Here is a 20,124-nt window from a genome sequence, read left to right as displayed (position 1 = left end):
CTGTCCCTTCACATGCACAGCCTGCCCTACTGTGGACATCCCCACCAGAGGGGTACAATTGTTACAATCGATGAACCTACATGGACACGTCATTATCACCCACGTCCGTAGTTCACACTAGGGTTCACTCCCGGTGTTGTCTGTTCGATGGGTTTGGACAAATACGTAATGACATGGAGTCACCATGGTAGTGTCATACAGAATAGTTTCATAGTCCTAAAAATCCTCTGTGCTCCATCTATTCTTTTTAATTTTTAAAGATGTGGCTGCCAGAAAATTTAAAGTTATCTGTGAGGCTCACATTTATGGTTTGCACTATATTCCTCTTGGACAGGACTGATCTCGAGGGATTTTAAGTCAAAAAAAAAAAAGAAAAGAATCACAAAAAGCTAAAAGAATGTAAGAGTGAGGCTCATCACCGCTCTGGAGGAGCATGGTCTGTGCTTAAAAGCGGTGACAGAATCGCAAAGGGACAATCAATTGATTTGGCTACATAAAAATGCAAAAATATGCTAAACAGGAGACAGAATTAAGGCATTAAGTCAATATTTGCTGATGTGAATTTGGGGAAATAAAATGTATGAAAATTGGTATCTTTATCAAGAGTGCATACAAATTGATAAGAAAAATAGTAAGGCAGTAAAAAACGGGCAAAGGACTCAAAACACTGATTTTCAGAAGAGGAAATACACAGGGGAAATAAAAAAATGCATAAATACTCAACCTCCAGGTCATCAAAGAAACGGGTGTACGAGCAAGGAGACGCTTTTTCCTCCAGCAAATCAGTGACAAAACACGACAAAAAACACACACACGCACGAAACCTTTTTTAAAAACATGATAATAAAGTTAGGTAGAAGTTGGTGAAATGGAGACGTTCAGACATTGCTGGCAGGACTGGAAATTGGTTCAGCTTTTCTAGAAAACTAGTGGACAATATTCATTAGGATCCCTCAATAGTTTACCACATTGCCCAATAATAATCCTAAGTAGCAGAAAATATTTTCAGCTGAAAGCAGTCTGTGTATTGTTAATAGGAACATTGGAAACGATTTTTCAGGAAACCACGGTGCTTAATGTGATAGGTGAAGGGTTTACAACAACATGGAAAAAATACCACAAAACCATTTGGAAAAGACAGAAGCACATGATATATGCCCTATAGATACAAAAGAAGATCCAGACACGAAAAGAAATTTGTCCCCAACATTTTGCAGTCTCGGAGGAACGGGAAAAGTCATTATTTTTAAAATGCTGCAAGTAACAAGTCACCTGCAAAGAGAAGCCTTTATTTAACCAGCGCTTACAGCCGTTTTCCGTGGGCCAGGCCCCCTTCAGAGGGCTTTGCAAATATTTGCTCAGTGCTGTCTGATAGACAGATAATGGGAGCCACAGAGGGAACTTTAAATTCTCTAGTGGCCTCATTAAAAAATTTGACTTTAATAATATATTGTAGTTAACGTAGTGCATCCAAAATATTATCATTTCAGCATGTAATCAATATGATCAATAAAAGAGATAAGTTAATGGGGCCAGCCCCGTGGCTGAGTGGTTAAGTTCACGTGCTCCACTTCAGTGGCCTGGGGTTTGCCAGTTCAGATCCTGGGAGCAGACATGGCATGGCTCATCAAGCCATGCTGTGGTGGCATCCCACAGAGAAGAACTAGAATGACCTACAACTAGGATATACAACTATCTACTGGGGCTTTGGGGAGAAGAGGAAAAAGAAAAAAAGAGAAGATTGACAACAGATCTTAGCTCAGGACCAATCTTCCTCACCAAAAAAGAATTGAATGCCTCAAACTCCTTTAAAAAAACAAAAAGAGGTACGTTAATTCTCATTAATAATTAATAATGAGATATGTTACATGCTTTTTTTCTGTACCAAGTCTTTGAAATCCTGTGTGCATTTAGTATATCATATTTCATTTCTAACCAGCCACATTTCAAACGCTCAATAAGCCCCATGTGGTGTTGTGGGTTGAATTTTGTCCCCCACCCCTGAATTCATATGTTGAGGTCCTAACCCCCAGTACCTCAGAATGTGGCCTCTCTTGGAAACAGTGTCGTTGCAGGTGTCATTAGTTAAGATGAGGTTGTAGTGGATTGGGTGGGCTTCTAATGCAATACGACTGGTGTCCTTATAAAAGGGGAAATTTGGATACAAACATACACACAGGGAGAACGCGTGTGAAGACGAAGGCAGAGATTGGGGTGATGCTTCTACAAGCCAAGAAATGCCCAAGATTGCCCGTTAACCATCAGAAGCTCGGGGAGAGGCGTGGAACAGATTCTTCCTCACAGCCCTTGGAAGGAACCAACCCTACCGACACCCTGACCTTGGACTTCTAGCCTCCAGAACTGGGAGAGAATAAATTTTGTTGTTTACAACTCTCCGTTTGGAGTACTTTTGTTACGCCAGCCCTTGCAAACTAATAAAGGTGGTCAGTTGCCCTATTGGACAGGGCAGGGTTAGCTCATTTCATCCTCTGGACACATTCTGAGGTGGGCGCCATCGTCATCGTTGTGCATGGACCAGGAAACCGAAGCTCCAGGAGCGTCCCAAGGTCTCAGGCAGCAAAGTTGGGATGGGAAGCCGGGCAGGCTGGTGCTGGTCCAGGTGTGTCCTTCTGCCTGCCAGGCTCCGTGGTTCCAGGTCATCTCAAGTCCCTGTCTTTCCAGCCCAGGGTACGTGTCCTCCCCTGAGCCTGCAGCACCCCGCCGCCTCCTCAAGCAGCAGCTATTGCTGGGCATGCAGGACCTTCATTCTAACTCTCTGGGTGCCAGTGGTTTGGAAGACAGACGACTCCCCTCTTCCACGCTGCACCATCTCCTCCCACCTTCCGAATGTGGCTCTTTCCCTTGGTCCCCCTGACCTGTGGGCTGAGAAGCTGGACTGGGAGGATGGTGTTGTCTTGGTCCGGAACCCCAGTCCCACACCTTCCTGCCCACCTACCACGCTGCCTCTCCCTCCCACCTTCCAGATGCTTCTACAACTCCTGGCAGCGCTCAGTGGCCACAGGTGTCCTGCTTGCTGTCCTAATTCTGCCCCCACATCATGACTAAGTCAGTCCCAACCTGTGGCTGGACAGAAGCCACTGGATGCCCCTCCAAAGGCTTGGGTTACCCTGGGCAGAGGGTTTGGGAGAGGGTGTGTTCCTGACACGGGTGCCCAGGATAGTGGTGGCCTCACACCTGGGCCTGCTTGGGAGGAGGAGACTAGGATCAAGGGCAGCCAGGGGAGGCTTTCCTTGGCTCCTCCCACCAACCCATGGTGACCAAGGTAAGGGCGGAGCTTGATGTGGCCACATCCCCCTAGTCTCTGCTCCCAAGGAAAGGAGATAGCCACAGGGTCTGGGAGAGAGACGGGTGAGCAAGGGGAGCCTGACCAACTACCCTAAAGACCTGGGGCCAGGGAAAGAGGTGGGTTAGGGGTCTGGGGCCACAGTTGGATTTCTTTCTTTCTTCCCCTACAAAACCAGGAGGTCCCTGGTCTTTCCAAGCCACACAGCACCAGGAGGGGCATGTGAGGGGCCATCTATCAGCCCTTGCTGCTCCCTCCTACCACAGGGCCTTTGCACATGCTATTCCCTCTGACTTGCACACTGTTCCCTCACCCCCTCCTTCCACACTGCCTTGTTAGTGCCTCCTCGCCTCCTCTGATCCCCCAGGTAAATGCTCAAACAGAACCCTACTCCTCCTTTCCAGAGTATTATTCTCTTTAGACATTGTTTGTTTTGGCTATTTGACACACCCCCTTAACTGTCAGCCTCATGAGGGCATGGGCCACATTTACTGTGCTCACCATTGTGCCCATTTTACATGTGCGGGGACTGAGCTTCAGAGGCTGGTAAGGTTTGAACCCTTGTCTCTCTTCACCCAAGGCCTGGATCCTTCACCACCACCTCTCCTGGCTCCCTGAAGATGGAGTGTTCTAGCAGAGGTCTAAGCAAGAGCACTGAGCTAGGAGGTTCGGGACTGTCCCCCAGAGGAGATGGTATTCGAGCCGGGCCTCCAAGGTGGGAACAGGAGGAAGACGTCCTAGGCGGAGGTGACCGCTGAAGACACTCCCAGAGGTGAGAGGAAAGAGAGATGCCACGAGGGCAGGAGGCTCGAAAAGACTGCGGTCAGGTCGTGAAGGAACTGCAGGCAGTGCTGGGACTCTGGGCCACGCCCTATCAGGGTGTGGAGACTTTGAAGCTTTCAGAGGAAGAGACGGATGCGGCTCCACTGTGCCAAGGACATAACTCTGCGTCTGACATAACTCTTCTGTCTGAAGGACATAACTCTTCTGTCTGAAGAATGACTTGGAGGCAGCAGGCATTCAGAGCAGGAAATCGGTCAGGAGTCTATTGCGTAAGTTCATGGTGGATGTGGAAGGGGCACGCAGTGAGCAGGGACAGGTCAGAGCGTCACCTCTGTCCCAAATTGGAGCTGTCGGCAAACCTGTTTGGGGAACATTGAGGATCTGGATGTTGCTTGGTGCCTGGTCTGTGGGAGTGACACTCTGCTTGTAAGTTACAAATTCATGCACGCTGATGGTTTTGAGCACTTCAAATACCTTGAACAGCCAACGCAGAACTCCAGGGATTCCCAAAATTATTACCGTGATACTTAGCTTGTCCCTAAACATCCCACCTGAAATTAATTTGTTTATTGATTATTTTTATACTTGTTTTTATACCTTCCTAGTGTAACTACAGGCCCATTTAGACCCAGTTCGACCAGACCCCATCTCTTATCAACAGAGTGATTAAGGATTGTGTTTCAGAAAAACTGCAAACTCACGTAGCCAGGGTATGTGCAAAAGAAGAAACAGTGACCTGAAATGACCTCGGAACCAAAGATCCTGCCTCCCACTGAACCCAAGGACCGGGATAGGGCTGGATCTTGGAAGTCAGACTCTTATCAGAAGCAAGGATTCCCTCATTCAGGAAGATGGTGTTAGAATTCCTTTCCCACCTCATCAAAAATATTTAGAACCCCATCATAAAAGTTTAGAACTTCATCATAAATGTTTAGAACCCTGTCATAAACGTTTAAAACCTCACCATAAATGCTTGAAGCCCACCGGTCAAGACCTGCCTGCCAGCATTTCCATGTGCCAGCCTCTTCTCCCTAACCTCTTAAATTTTGCCCCAGGCCCTGAATCGGGGAGACAGATCTGAGGGCACACGCCACCTGTCTCCCTGCAGATCCATCTCACAGAATAAAGCTGATTTCTCCCCCAAAAGCTGACGCTGTAATTAATTAGCGTCTTAATGCACATTGGGCAAACGAACCCCAATTTTGTGTGGTAACACTACGGTGTAGCCAGAGGGTTACAACTGTATATTTTGACATCTTCTTTGAGTTTCAATATTAGTTTTTTACTAGTTTGCTGGAGTTGTGATCTGAATAGACCCAAATGAAAAAGTAAAATTGTTATTAGATATTTCTTGGTGTTACCACTCTGAGTTATTGACCAGTTAGCTCTGGAGTGGGGGGCGTGGAGCTGGGGCCTTCTCCCAACTTGATTAGAGCCTGACTGGTGGTTCTCAGGCAGAATTTATGGTTTTTAGTTAAGCCTCATTTGTTACTTCAATCAGACTTTTTTAAAGTTCACACCTTTCGTGCAGGGTTGGTTTGTTTGTTTGTTTATGACAAAATGCCCCATGCCTTGTCCAAAACCTCTCTTTCTGCTTTATATTACTAGGCATCGTTGGTCTGACATGCTTGTTCAATATTCTGCCTCATTGACGGGCTCTTTGGAGGCATCATCTCCAGGAGATGAAGGACCAGTCTGGCTCAAGTGGCCTCTCTTTGGAAGATCTGATGATGTCATCACGTTGCACAGCACTGTCCAGTAGAACTTTCCACAGTGATGGACACAGCCTACATCTACCCAGTCCAATTTGGTGGGGTCAAAGATAAACAAAGCTGAACACCAGTGAAAGGCGACAAAGACGGATTTTATTCGGTAATCACTACTGCAATAGGGAAGACAGCCAGGTGTGAAGTGAACTCAATTCCCTGAAACAAAAGGCAGGAGCTGGTTTAAATGCTGGGATGTGCTAAAGGAAGGGCCCGAATGGCCTTACAGGGCGTTGGTCCGTGTGAGGAGGCCGTCTGGCTTTGCTAATTGCCACTTATCTGGAAGAAACACAAACTTCTTGTATTTTTATGACAGGAGGTAGTTAGTGGTGCAAATGGGAGCAAGGTGCCCACGGAAGGTGAGCCCTCACCCTCCCATGGAATCGGGAGTGAGAGCTGAAGTGATGGCCTTGAGTGCTGGAATTTCAGAGACAGCCCTCAGGTCCTTGAGGAGACAGCTTTGCGTGGTAGAAGATTTCCATCTCAAAGGGACAGAGAAAGGACTTGTAATTGCAAGCTTTCTTAGGGTCATTTTAAGGGGGTCTAGGTCATCCTAGGGACATGGGGATAAATGCTAGAAGCCCTCTGAAGTTTGGTCAAGGAGTCTTTGCCAGTAGCCCCTGACCACATGTGGCTTTTGAGCATTTGTAATGTGGTTAATGGACAGAAGAACTGAACTTTCAAATTTTAGTTATTTACATTTAAATAGTGGCCAATGCCCACTGCAGTGGACAGCACAGTCTTGGAACACACTATTGACGCATCCTTTTTCTTGGTTATTGTGTGCGGCTCCTGGTTCATTCTTGGAGCCCCTTCCTCCCTGTTTATAAAGCATCCCTTTATAACGTTGGTCAGTCCTTCTGTTCCTTGTGTAGTTCTTTATTTTCCATGACTATGTCGCCAACTCATATTTCTCCGTGGATTTTATTTCTTTGCGCGTGTATTACTTTTATTCTGGGAGTCAAGGAATCCATAAATGTTATTTTAAAAAATTTCATATTGGGGTAAAATTCACATAACATAAAATTCACCATTTTAAAATGTACCATCCAGTGGCATTTAGCACTTTCACAACATTGTGCAACCATGACCTCTACCTAGTTCCAAAACATTTTCATCACCTGAAGGAGACCCCCTCATTAGGCAGTCTATCTCCCTGCCCTCAGCCTCTCGCAGTCACCATTCTGCTTTCTGCCGCTATGGATTTATCTGTCCTGGATAATTTATACAAAAGGTGTCATACAATATGTGACCTTCTGAGTCTGGCTTCGTTCACTTAGCATAATGTGCTCAAGGTTCATCCACGTGGTAACCTGTATCAGTTCTTCATTCCTTTTCATGGGTGAATAATATTCTAACATGTGGATAAACCACATCGTGTTGATCCACTCATCTGTTGATGGACTCTTGGGTTGTTCTCACCTTTTGGCGGTTATGAATAGTGCTGCTATGAACACTGGTGTACAAGTTTTGCTTGAATCCCTGTTTTCAATTCTTTTGGGTATGTACCTTGGAGTAGAATTGTTGGATCCTGTGGCAATTCTATGTTTAACTTTTGAGGAATGCAATTTTTTTTCGAAGGCAAAAGCGCAGACAAAGAGCCCGGGACTTCGGAGTCCCTGTCTCCCCCTACCCCAGGTCACCCGGCTGGGACAGTGTCAGCACATAGACCCTGAGGGGCCTGGCCAGCACCTCTGGACAGGACACACTCAGTGATGAGGCACAGAGACAGGAAGAAAGGGGCCTTGGAATACAGGGTTAGGCCCAGGTGTGGGCCAGGGTTGAGGAGGGAAAGGGAGAGACAAGGGGCTGGAAGGGACCTGTTAGAGGAGGCAGGAGCCGTGGAATGAGCTTCGGGGCCCCAGGAGAGCCCTGTGGGCTGAGCCACACCACGTCTCCCCTGCTCTGGTGATGGGGCTGGTCTGGGATCTGCCACCTGCTGTGTTCGGGCTGCAAGATGTGAGCGGCTCCCTCTCACAGAGGCTGCTCCTGGCTGCCAGCCTGAGCCCCAGGCCCAGGCGACTGTGGGTCAAACAGGGGACCCTAGGGTTGTGGTGACAAAGACGAACCTCTTAGCAGAGTATCCCAGCAATTCATCAGAGCCCTACACTCAGCAGAGGAGGAGGAATTTGGCATCACTGACTCACTCATTCATTCACTCATTCGTTTAATAGGCAGCTGCTCCATTCCGTGCGCTGGCCCAGATCTGGAGGCTGTCAGCGGAAACCTCTGGGAGGGAAATGTTGGGAGCTCCTGTGTGAACTGCTAATTTCTCAGCTACATACAGAGGTCTTTAGGCCAGGGGCCCACCCAGCTCCGGGGCAAGGGTCCATCTGTGCTCCCAGAGCAGGATCTCAGCCCTCCCACCCGCTCAGTACCTAAGGTCCACTAGCAGCCTCTGATGTGGCTGCAGGGTAGGGTTATCTTGCAGACTTGGGGTGAGAGGGTGCCCCCAGGCCTGGCCAGGGTGGCAGGAAGGCAAGTGCCACTGAGCTGGATGTTTACTGCACGAGGGGCTGCTGGCCTGCTGCTGGAACCGTTGCCGCCATAGCTGAGGCTCTGCTGACCCTCAGAATAGGGGATGTCCTGCGGGCTGGAGACGGTTTACAGGCCCAATGCCCAACGTCCAGGGCTCCAGTGGGCGGCTGTCGTTTGCTACCTCTCCGTGATGTTTATTGAACTGGGATGGATACAAAACCATTTAATACGATGACTCTCCCAGGTCTGAAGGGGCACTCACCACTCCAAGGAAAGAGTCCATGGAAAGATATAGAAGTTCACAAACTAATGGCAGTGGATGCAATGGACGCTGAACTGGCATAGGCAGGACAAAGACCACAGAGAACAGAAGGCACATGCCCCGGATCCGGCCCCGGGGTCCCTGCAGGATGGGATGGGGGGGATGACTCTCACACGGCCTGGGGAGAGCAGATGCTCTGAGCTGTCTGCTAAATTAAGAGAAGAAAATCCAGCAACAGGGCAAAAGGGAAGGTCAAATTAGGGGGCAGGTGTAAAGGGGTTACTGAGGCAAAAGATCAGGGGTGGGGTTGGCCCAAGCTGGGAGTGGAGCCAGAAGCCAGCTGGGGGAGCAGGTGGGGAGCATCAGACCCAGAGCACCTCTGGAGATCAGAGCTGGAGGAGCTGACAGAGGGGCCTGGGGGGCAGCCAGGGCGAGCTCAGCAGGTGAGATGAAGCTGCCTGGGCCAGGTGTGTGGGTCCAGTGTGGGTGGGTCTCTGGTAGGTTCCAACATGGTTATTAGCTCCCAATAGCAGCTGCCTTTCCCTGTGTGCTCGCTGTGTACCTCATTTATCCTCATTTATCTTTACAGCAATGACTCTATGAGGCATATACCGTTATCTTCCCCATTTGCCAGCAAGGAAATGGAGGCTCCGAGAGATCCGATCAAAACCACACAGTAAGTGCCAGAAACAGGACTTGAACTCGGGTCTGTCTCATCTCACAGAGCATGCCCTGTTCACAAAGATGCTCAACATGACTAGTCATTAGGAAAATGTAAATTAAAACCCCAAAGAGAGACAACCACACACCTATCAGAATGGCTGACATCAAAGTAACAGGATAACAAGGCAAGGACGTGGAGCAACTGGAATGCTCATACACTGCTGGTGGGAACGCAAACGGCTCTACCCCTCTCTGCAAAGCAGTTTGGCGGTTTCCAATAAAATTAGACAAACCCTTCCCGTGACTCAGCAGCAATCCTGCTCCTGGGTATTTACCCTGGAGAAATGAAAACAGGACCACACAAAAACCTGTACGCGAATGCTTACAGCAGCTTTGTTAGTAATTGCCCCCAACTGGAAACAGCACAACTAGCCTTCAACTGGGGAACCAATAAGCTGAGTGCGGTACAGCCATGCCGTGGAATACTACTCAGCCACAAAAAAGAACCAACCATTGACACATGCAATGACACGGATGCATTTCAGAAGCGTTATGCCGTGTGGAGAAAGCCAGACTCAAAAGGCTACATCCTGTCTGATTCCATTTATGGGGCATTCTGGAAGAGTCAAAACTGTAGGGATGGAGAACAGATCAGCAGGTGTCAGGGCTAGGGGTGGGGGAGGGCTTGACAACAAAGGGGCAGCAGGAGGGAGTTTGGGCAGTGATGGAGGTGCTCTGTGCCCTGATTGTGGTGGTGGCTACAGGAACGTTTGTGAGAGCTCCCAGAATTGTACAATAAAAAGGGAGAATCTCACGGGTATAAATCACAGGCCAAGCACATGCCCTAACTCTGGTTCAGCCTGCCTGCTGCAGGAAAAATCTGGACAGAGAGGAGAAAGACAGGCCTTCTAGGAGGGGGACAACTTGAGCAAAGACAGAGGGTTGGGGCAGGGCAGGGTGAGCCTGGGGTGGATGCTCTGAGCAGTAGGAGGGGGAGAGGAGGCAGGTGGAGCCAGCTGTGGAACTGCCATTATCTGGCCGGTGGCTCTGGCCTTTAGCCTGTTGCCAGGTAGACTGTGGCGAAGGCGATGTTGGAAGTGGATGGGTGGTGAGTGGGATGGAGCAGATCATGGGACCAAGGGACCAGAGCCAGGGAGACCCCTCTCTCCTCACCTTGGCTCCCTGGTGCCCTCCCCTGCCCCACTGGGCTACAGCTCATGTGGCATTTCTCCAGCTACCTCCGTCATCTCCTTGGTGCCATCTGGGCAGGAGAACATGGCAGAATCACGGAGGATGAGAGGAACCAGCTGATGGATTTCGGAATGAGTTGAATAAACTTGCTATCAAAATTCTGGAGTAGATTATTGAGTAGGGGTGGATGGCGAGCCCTTAAAAATGAAGGCAGTGAGTCCTGGGAGCCAGTGTGGGCTCACCAAGATCAAGACATGCTGAACACAAAGTGGCCAATGAGGGCAAAAGTGTCAGTGTCAGGTGGGGCTACTGCATTGACAGCAAGCTGGGGCAATGTGTGCAAATGGGGAGGTGCTCAGGCACAATCTCTGCTGACAGCACAGCCAGACCCAGCGGGCTGACCAGAGGACCATGTCATCCTAGTGGGGCTGCGGGGCCTGAGGCCAGCACAGTGAAAGGCTGCGTCTGAAATCTTAATCAGGAGCTTGGCTGGAGACCCAGACAGGGAACATATTCTCAGATGTCCTAACACTGGGAAGGAAAGTGTGCGTGTAGAAGACAGAATCAAGAGTCGAATGCTCTTCTAGATGCGAACTTGAATTTCTATTCAGAGCAGCAATTGCACACCCGCTTCCTGGGCCGCTCTATGAGCCCTGACTTCTGTTTTCTGTATTCTGACACTTCGAGCGTGGGGCCTTCTGACCCTGGAGGGACTGCCTCTCCAGGGGATAGCCAGTTCCTAGAGATGGAAAACAATTCACCCAGGAGTGTGCTTTTCACATTCAAAGCAACCAGTTCAGATCTCACATCCCAACCACCTCCTGGATCAGGCTCTCACACTCAGGGCCACTATACCCCCGCCCCATTCCCCTCAGGGCTGGGTACCAGACCACGGGACAACCCAAATGCCCCAGAAATTATTCAAACCAGCCCATCCTAAAGCTGCTTACCCTGCCTCACCCACTCCTTCCTGTGGAAACCATAATAAAGTCTCCTGCCCGCAATTCCTCCCTCTCCCCCCACCTCATGCCCAATCCTGGTGCTTCCCTGTGTGGCCCACCCCCGAGCATGGCTTGCTCCCTCCTCTTGGGAGCTGTGAGTAATAAATGACCTTTTCAATGGAAATCATTTCCTGATCTGTTGGTCTTACTGTACCTCAAATTTTCTATTAACACCGTATATTTCAGAACAGTAATTCATGACTTGATATTGGTTCATAGAAAAAGGCCTATAGTTTTTGCTGAACTTGAGGTCACAGGAGGTAATAACGGGGATTGAGTGTTTCTGTTGCTTTGCTGTGGTTATCCGGCCACCACAGGGACACTGTCCCAGCAGTTCCTAAGGTGCAGACCCACTATGACTGATGGGCTGGGACTGGCTGTTGTAGGATCCTCATCCCTGGGGAGGTTGGGGGTGGGGGGGGTCTGGCCAGGGAAGGCTGTGAACTCACTGTGGACCCAGAGATCAGAGGATGGTGTGGGAGCCACAAGGCTCGCCTCAAGTGTCTCCATCTTCTCCACGAAGTTTTGATCTGGGAGCAGCACCTCCATAGTGTGGCTGATGCGTTTGGAATGAACCAGGTTGTAGGTGTGGTTGAACATCAGAACATCAGCATTGAGGGACAGACGTTCAGACAGGACGCCCCACCCAGGATCTGACCTCCATGATGGTAAATTCCTGTGTGAGCACCCAGACCAGGGTGCTGGTGCCACACCTGAGAGCCCAGAGCCAGCCATACACTGTGCCTACCGGAGCCTGAGGCCCCCACCTGCCTGGCGGGACCTGGATGTAGTTCAAAGCAGCTGCCCCTCAACACCCAGCTCCAGGTGGAGCTGTTCTCTGCCAGCGCTTACAGACACCAGCCTTAAGGCAGGTGAGCCCTCTGTCCTTGGGCACCATGTGGGCACCAGCTGGCAGCACCTCCGTCATCTCCCCCGCTAGCTGCTGCTCTCCCTGCCTGGTTTTCGGGGAACTGCCACTTGCAGGGGACCGAGCCCCACTGACGACCACCTCCCTGGGCTCCAGGCCCCTCCCAGCTGTGCCCACGAGTGGAGTGGCGATCATCCTCACCTGAGCATGCAGCCCAGGAACAGGATCTGGGTCTCCACGTGCAGGTAGGAGTCGCAGCCCACAGTCGCCGTGTTCTCATACTGTGTGCGTCCTCACCTGGTTGCGCAGGTAGTAGCTCCTGGGCACCTCGCCCCTGTAGTTGATCTGTCGGGGAGGGGTGGTGAGCGAGCACTGGACCACGGCCGTCTCCCCTCCCTCCCCCCCCATCCCCTGGGCACACTGTACCTTGGTCAGCCACTTGGGGTTGCCGTCAGGGTCGGTCATGGTCCCCCCAAACTCCACGTACAGCTGGTGAGGGCTGATGAACTTTGGCAGCTCCTACTTCCAGTCATGGTGGAAGCAAGAGGGGGCCTCCACGGGGGCTCAGGGAGGCTCCACAGAGGGGGCCAAGCCCAGGGCTGTCCTGTGGCCTGCCGCTCCCCCTCCTGGAGCCCCCAGGGATGGAAGCCAAGAGGCTCTAGGTGTAGCCCTGGAACTCAGCGTATGTTCCTGTGTCGACCAGTTTCTGCTCTCAGACCTGCCCCCAGGGCTGCCTCTCCAGGCCCAGTACCCTGCCCTCGTCTGTCCAGGTGTCGGCACATTGGCCATCTCGGTAGGGGTGAGGACAGGCTGGGTCAGACCTGGGCTTCCCTTTCCCTTGGACACTGAAGTCAACTCTTGCCCTCAGCTCCTGGAGCTCCAGCACCCTTAGAACTGGGGGGCAAGTTTGTGTTCAGTTCCCCCCCCGCCAAGCTGCTCTGAGATAGCCAAGGGTGGTCCACAGACAAAGGAATAAGGGCATTGCAGGAACAAAGTAGGGGAAAGGAGAGGTGAACATCCAGTGTACCCTAGGATGGGGTATGTTAAGCATAAAAGCAACAGAGAATTCAAAAGTAAAGCCCCCCAAATGTGACAACATAACACTAAGTCAAAAAGCAAAGATAACAGGCAAACTACCAACTCAGGAAAATGTTTGCCACAGATATGACAGAAAAGGTCAATGTGCTTAATATGTAAAGAGCACTTATAAATCAAAAAGAAAAACAGTTTTCTAGAAAATGGGCAAGAGATACCAGGAGGCACTAAACAAACAAAACATTAAAATAGCCAATTAGCATAAAAAAGTTCTAATCTCGCCAGTGATAAAAGAAATCCAATGTAAAACATAATAAATATTTTCCATTAAAAAGATGGCAAGAGTCTTTTAAATTATTAACGGCCAATGTTGCAAGAATGTGGGGAAATGGACACATTCATCCACAGCTGGTGGAGTTAAATTCTGACCTTGAGGAGCACTTACACTATAAAAGGAATCAGAAGACGCAACACACGCCTTCTCCTTTAGGAAAAAACCTCCATTTCTAGAATTTTATCCTATGGAAAAGATTGTGGGTGTATACAAAGATTTATTTATAAAGAGCTTCATGGGGCCAGCCTGGTGGTACAGCGGTTATGTGCACATGTTCCGCTTTGGCGGCCCGGGGTTCACCGGTTTGGATCCTGGTGCGGACATGGCACCGCTTGGCAAGCCATGCTGTGGCAGGCGTCCCACATATAAAGTAGAGGAAGATGGGCACGGATGTTAGCTCAGGGCCAGTCTTCCTCAGCAAAAAGAGGAGAATTGGCAGCAGTTAGCTCAAGGCCAATCTTCCTCTAAATAAATAAATAAATAAATAAATAAAATAATAATAATAATAATAATAAAAAGATCTTCACTACTAACTTCTTCCTAATGCTATGAATATTACAAACAACCTAAATTCAGAACTTTACCAAAATGGGAAAATATTTATCACATGATAAGTGAATAAGGTAGGTTACAAAGGGGTATATATATGGTATAAACCCATTTTTAGTTATTTTTTAATGTATTTCTCTCAAGAGACAGTAAATATTAACAGTAGTTCTCTGGGTGACAGGATTTTTTCCTCCTTCTTAACACATTTCTGTATTTTCCAAATTTCCAAGCTGTATCAGTTGTATAATTTGGAAAACCTGGATGTTATTCTCCCCATTTTACAGATGAGGAAACTGAGACCCAGACAGGGCAAGTTACTCAGCCCACTTGTGGCTAACAACTGGCAAAGCCAACCTTCAAATCCACATCTCCCAACCCCAAATTTGGGTCCCTCACTCGTGCTGCCTCTGGGGGTCTCTCAGATCCCCCTTGGCCCCTCTGCTTTTTGGCATGTGGGCACATTGGCCTCAACAGTTGATGCCACAAAGCAGTGGGGTTCTCCACACTAGGTGGGTCCCAGAGCCAGCTGCCCTCGGATGCAGGAGCTGTCAGGTCTGTAGAGGGGCAGCCTCCAGCTCAGGCTCTGGGCTGGAGAGGAGACCCAAGGTGGCCCACTCACCTCCCAGAATCACCACCTTCCCGCACATCTCCTCACCTAGCACGACTTGACCAGGTTGCAAGCCATGGGGCACATCTTGGGGGCTGAAACAGGCCCAGAGCTGCTGAGGCAGCACGGTCTTCTGGGGTCTCAGATCCCACCCTGTCACCTCCACGTCCCCTGCACCCCACACGTGCATATCCTGGTTGCCTCACCTCTCGCGATTAAACTCTTCAAAATGTCGGGGTCATTTGCCTCAAGTGCTGTGAGAAACTGTGCAGCCAAACTCATGTCAATGCACAAGCTACAGGTGTCTAAATACTGCTCCCGCGTCCCCTCCTTCCTCACCCTCCAGGCCCCCAAGGGCGAGCCCTGGTCTCTGCCACCAGCCATCCAAGGTGTCAATGCAGGAGGCGCCCCACACCCAGAACCCACCCAGGCCAAAGCAGCCGCCGTTTTCCAGTTTATTGGTTCCTAGTCACAGACCCTCCTTGAAGCAACTAGTGTAGATTCTTGACAGGTTGCAGGGGGATGACCCCACCCACTCCAGGCCAGAAAAATCCCACTCAGGACTCTGGAAGTTTCCCTGCCAAGTGGTTTAGACAGTAGCTCAGCTTCGGGAAAGACGCCAACTTTTCTTTTTGCGTAATAAAGATTCCAAGTTGCACAGCATGGCTTTTAAAACAGAGATATAACTATATAGCAGAAATGTCACCCTTTCAAAGTGTGCAATTCAGTGGCTTTTATTATATTCACAGAGTTGTTCAACCATCACCACTATCTGGTTCCAGAAGATTTTCATCACCCTGAAAGGAAACCCTGTACCCATTAGCTGTCACTCCCCACTCTTCCTTCCTTCAGGCCCTGGTAGCCACTAATCTGCTTTCTGTCTCTCTGAATTTGCTTCTTCTGGACATTTCATATCAATGGAATAGTACTATATGTGACCTTTTGTGTCTGGCTTCTTTAGTATAATATTTTGTGGCACTAGCCTGGCTTACCCCAGCTCCGCCTGGCATGGAGGTTTCATCTTGTGCCAGAAGGGGCCGTCTCAAGGGGCGCCCTCCCCACGTCTGTCCATGGGAAGGCAAGTCACTGTGCCTCAGTTTCCTCCTCCGTCCACTGGGACTGAAATACCTGACTCCTTCCATCCAATGAGGCCATACAGGGCAGCGTGGCCCAGTGGGTTGAGCCGGGCTTTTGGGCCAGTCAAGGCGGGAGTGTGCTGGGGGTGATGGCCTCTCTGAGTCTGCGTTCACGCCTCTGTGCTAGGAGGAGCAAAGGAGCTCAGGGAGGTGGGTTCTGGGTGTGATGCTCAGCAGAGTGCCCAGTGCCAGAGGGCAGCCTTGGAGGGGGCAGGGCTGTGGCTGCCCAGGGCGGTAGGCTCGGAGGGCCCCCAGGTAGCCTCACCTCCTGCCTCAGCGGCTCACACGCCTGCAGAAGCAGCTCACAGCTCTGGAACCCGTCTCTGAGCAGCTCCTGGCTGGACACTGAGAGGAGGCCCTTGGGGTCCTCGCCTCTGATAACGTGGTACCAGACAGGGCTGCTTTCACTGCCACGGCCACAGATGCCATTGGCATCTTACAACCTGACCACCTGGACACACAAGAGAGAGGGACTGGGGAGTGGGGTCGGGTTCGAGGGAGAGCCAGAGCCCCAGTGGGGAGGCCAGTGAGAGCAGAGGAGGTATACTAAATCATGTATTCTAGGCATTTCTGTGTTATTGTATTCTTTATATTACATATATATTTCTGCATGTATACATTCAAATGCGTTGAAAAAAGTCTGCAAGATACACACAGACTGGTGACAACAGTTACTTTTGGGGGTTCAGGAGGCTTCAATGTTATCAGTAAAGTTTTAATTTTTTACAGTGAGGATATGTTCAGATGTTCCTTATAGAATTAAATTTTTTAAAAAATGGTATAACCATGGAGCTCTTCACCACCGCCGGCCACTCTTCAACCCTCAGATCTGTAATTCAACTGCTTCACAGAGCAGATGGCGCCGGCTCTGTCCAGTGGAGAAAGGGCTGCCCGAGGAGGGCATTTCAATCAACCGCATAGAGTCAGCCCTCCGGAACATTCCACAGCCTTCCGACTACACTAGAGAAGAAGAAATTTTTTAATGACTTGAGGAACTCTGTCCGAAATTATCACTGAACAAAACAGTATATAATATAGAAGCTCGATTGGGTTAAAAAAAATTATATGTAAAGTTACCTCGCAGTGGCGGTGGGATTATGGAGGACTTCTGTAACTTTTTGCACTTTTCTGTTTCTATACTCTCCGGATTTTTTATGATAAATGTGCCCTAATATTATAATCAGATAAATACCCACTCGGTGTTACCAACAAGTGGGAGTGAGGTCCTACCTGGCAGTCGCCGTAGGCTGTCAACGCAGTCCTTTGCCCCGAGGCCAGCCCTGGCTACCCGGGCCATTGCCGGGCTCTCCCAGAGCTGGCCTTGTCCCTCTCGGCTCGCTTCTGACCTGCTTCAGCAGCACTTGGGCTAAGTGCCCCTGGCTGGCGAGAACTGAGTGGTTTCACTTGGACTCCAGGACTGGTCCCTACACTGACTTCCTTTGGCCAGGGAGACAGTCTACTTCCCCATAACCAGATGAGGAAACTGAGGCCCAAAGTTTGGGGCCCGCCTGCCCCAGGTTCCATCCAGCTAGTAAGAGGCACAGGTGGGATTAGACCAGGTCTTTGGGACTCCAGTCGGATTCTTTTCTGGTTTGGTGGCAGTTCGAAGGGCATCCTGAGTGGAGGGAACGGCCTGAGCAAAGACTTTGAGCTGGGAAAGTGTTGTGACATATAAACTACACACCCCGCACAGAGGCAAGTGGCCCTCGCAAGTTTACAAAGGCTGCTCCTCACATGTGAAATGTCCTGGGCTCTCTGCACATTCAGGGATGCACTCCTGGGGACGCTGCAATAGTTGGGGTAGGTGTATAATCAACACAGCTTTATAGTGGTTTCCTCACAGCCCCCAAAATCAATCCCAGCCCGACCCTGTCGGGAAGGAGGCTGAGCGTGGGAACTGCAGCCACATTCTAGGGCCGCGGAGAAGGGGTCTCCTGTCACGTGCATTCGACTTCTGGGATACCAACATTTATCTAGAGAACAAGCCTCTTCCCTATCCTCGTCCCCAAACTCTTTGTCTGAGAAGAGTGACTTTAGTCAAGTGCTTTGACCTCTCTGAGCCAGTTTCCTCCAAGGCAAAATGCGGCTGATAACAGGACCTACCTCACTGGGTTGTTGTGCCGAAAAAAAAAAAAAGACAATAATAAACAAAAATTGATTTACCCAGTGCCTGGCACAGAATAAGTGCTCAAAAGACAGAAGTTATTATTGTTATTCCTAGCTACCTCCAAGATGCCCCCAAAGATCCTCATTTAGTCATGCCCTCGTTTAGTCCCCTCCCATAGTAAGCAGGGCTGACCTGTGTAACTAACAGGATATTGCAGAAATGACGAGATATGACTTAGAAGGCTTGGTTGTAAAGACCTTGCTGCTTCCTCCTCGCTCTCTTGGACCACTTGCTCCGGGGAAGCCAGCCGCCATGTTGTAAGGACGCTCAAGCAGGCCTCTGGAGGAGGAACTGAGACCTCCTGCCAACAGCTAGCACTGACTTGCCAGGTACATAAGCTATCTGAGGAGCAGGTCCTCCAGCCCCAGTCAAGCCTTCAGATGAGTGCAGCCCTGACTGACAGCTTGACTGGAGCCTCATAAGAGACCCTGAGCCAGAACCAGGCAGCTACGCCACGCCATAATTCCTGACCACAGAAACTGGGAGATAATAAATGTTTATGGTTGTTTTAAATGGCTATGTTTTGGAGTAATTTGTTACACAGCAGTAGATACCCAATACACTCCTCTTTTGTGCCCTTGGCCTTCATCCCACTCTACCCTCTATCCTCACTCAGAGCCAGCATAGGAGGAAGTAGTCATCGGGGCTAGGCAGGACGGATAGCACATCCTGGATGTTCTCCCAGAGCTAAGGACAGAGTGGGGAGAGACCTGGGTCAGAGTGGCTCCAGAGTTCCCCCTGCAATCAGGGGATTGGCTAGCCACCCTCAGGCCTGAAGATCTCGCCTGCCCTTAGGAAAGGGGACGTCTGAGTGGAGAGGGCCCTCCAGTGCTGGGGGAGCCAAGGCCTGGGTCAAATCACAGCACTTCCCTTTCTCCCTCTGGGAAATGACACAATAATGAGCCAGCCGCACAAATCTTCAGAAAGGATGAAATGTGGATTAAATGAGATTTGTGAGCCTGACTCTTCCCTCAGGCCTGTAGGGGGTGGGGGCCTATTCAGAACTCTGATCTCCATCCTCAGAGAGCCTCCAGGCCAGCGCACGTGGGAGGGTGAGCAACCTGCAGTCTGAGGCTCAGAGAGGTTAAGCAATTTGCCCAGCATCACACAGCCAGCAAATGTTAGAGCTGGGAGGCAAATCATGCATCTGATCCTGAGCCCATCATCTCAGGCCCAAGTGAGGGGTGGCTTGGCCCAGCCTGGGAGAGCAGCCTCCACAGACAGGCCCCAGGAGTTGGTCAGGGCAGTTTGGCTGGCCCCCAGCCCACCCTGGAAGGGCTAAGGGCTGAGGGTGCCACTCCTGCATGGATGTCGCTGACTGTGGGCCAAAGCCAGCCTTTTCAATATCGATGAGTCTGGTGGAGGAAAGAGCACTGGACAAGGAGTCGGCAGTCCCAGTGTGGCCTAGCCTGAGTCACTTGCCCTCTCTGTGTGTCTCTTGGTCTCCTCAGCCTCCAGATGGGGGCTCAAAGGACTGGCTCTGGTCCCCACCCCAAGCAAGCTGATAACCTCTGTCTTCAGGAACATGAGGGATACATTTCAACAAAAAAACCCAACAACCCGATTGAAACATGAGCACAAGATCTGAACAGACATTTCTCCAAAGAAGATATACGGATGGCCTACAGGCACGTGAAAAGATGCTCAGCATCATTAGCTATCAGGGAAATGCAAATCAAAACCACAGTGAGAGATCCTCTCACTCCGGTCAGAATGGCTATAATTAACAAGATAGGAAACAACAAATGTTGGAGAGGATGTGGAGAGAAGGGAACACTTGTACACTGCTGGTGGGAGTGCAAACTGGTGCAGCCACTATGGAAAGCAGTATGGAGTATCCCCAGAAAATTAAGAATAGATCTACCATAGGATCCAGCTATCGCACTGCTGGGTATTTATCCAAAGAACACGAAAACACAAATGTGTAAACATACACGCACCCCTATGTTCACTGCTGCATTATTCCCAATAGCCAAGACT

At 50.1% G+C, this 20,124-nt stretch overlaps 1 protein-coding gene across 1 annotated transcript; it reads right to left on the bottom strand.

The window, feature by feature from the left end:
* Nucleotides 1–10,464: 10,464 nt before the first annotated feature.
* On the bottom strand, nucleotides 10,465–15,123 carry LOC100146357 (putative SEC14-like protein 6). Its single transcript, XM_023648059.2, is given in 9 exon segments — nucleotides 10,465–10,517; nucleotides 11,898–12,056; nucleotides 12,301–12,461; nucleotides 12,518–12,609; nucleotides 12,611–12,661; nucleotides 12,743–12,849; nucleotides 14,854–14,895; nucleotides 14,898–14,936; nucleotides 15,048–15,123. Coding segments are annotated over 9 exon segments (780 nt in total).
* Between the last annotated feature and the right edge of the window lie 5,001 nt (nucleotides 15,124–20,124).

This window comes from Equus caballus, chromosome 8 (genome assembly GCF_041296265.1).
Source record: "Equus caballus isolate H_3958 breed thoroughbred chromosome 8, TB-T2T, whole genome shotgun sequence".
NCBI lineage: Eukaryota > Metazoa > Chordata > Mammalia > Perissodactyla > Equidae > Equus > Equus caballus.
This window is presented reverse-complemented; position numbering and strand designations above follow the sequence as displayed.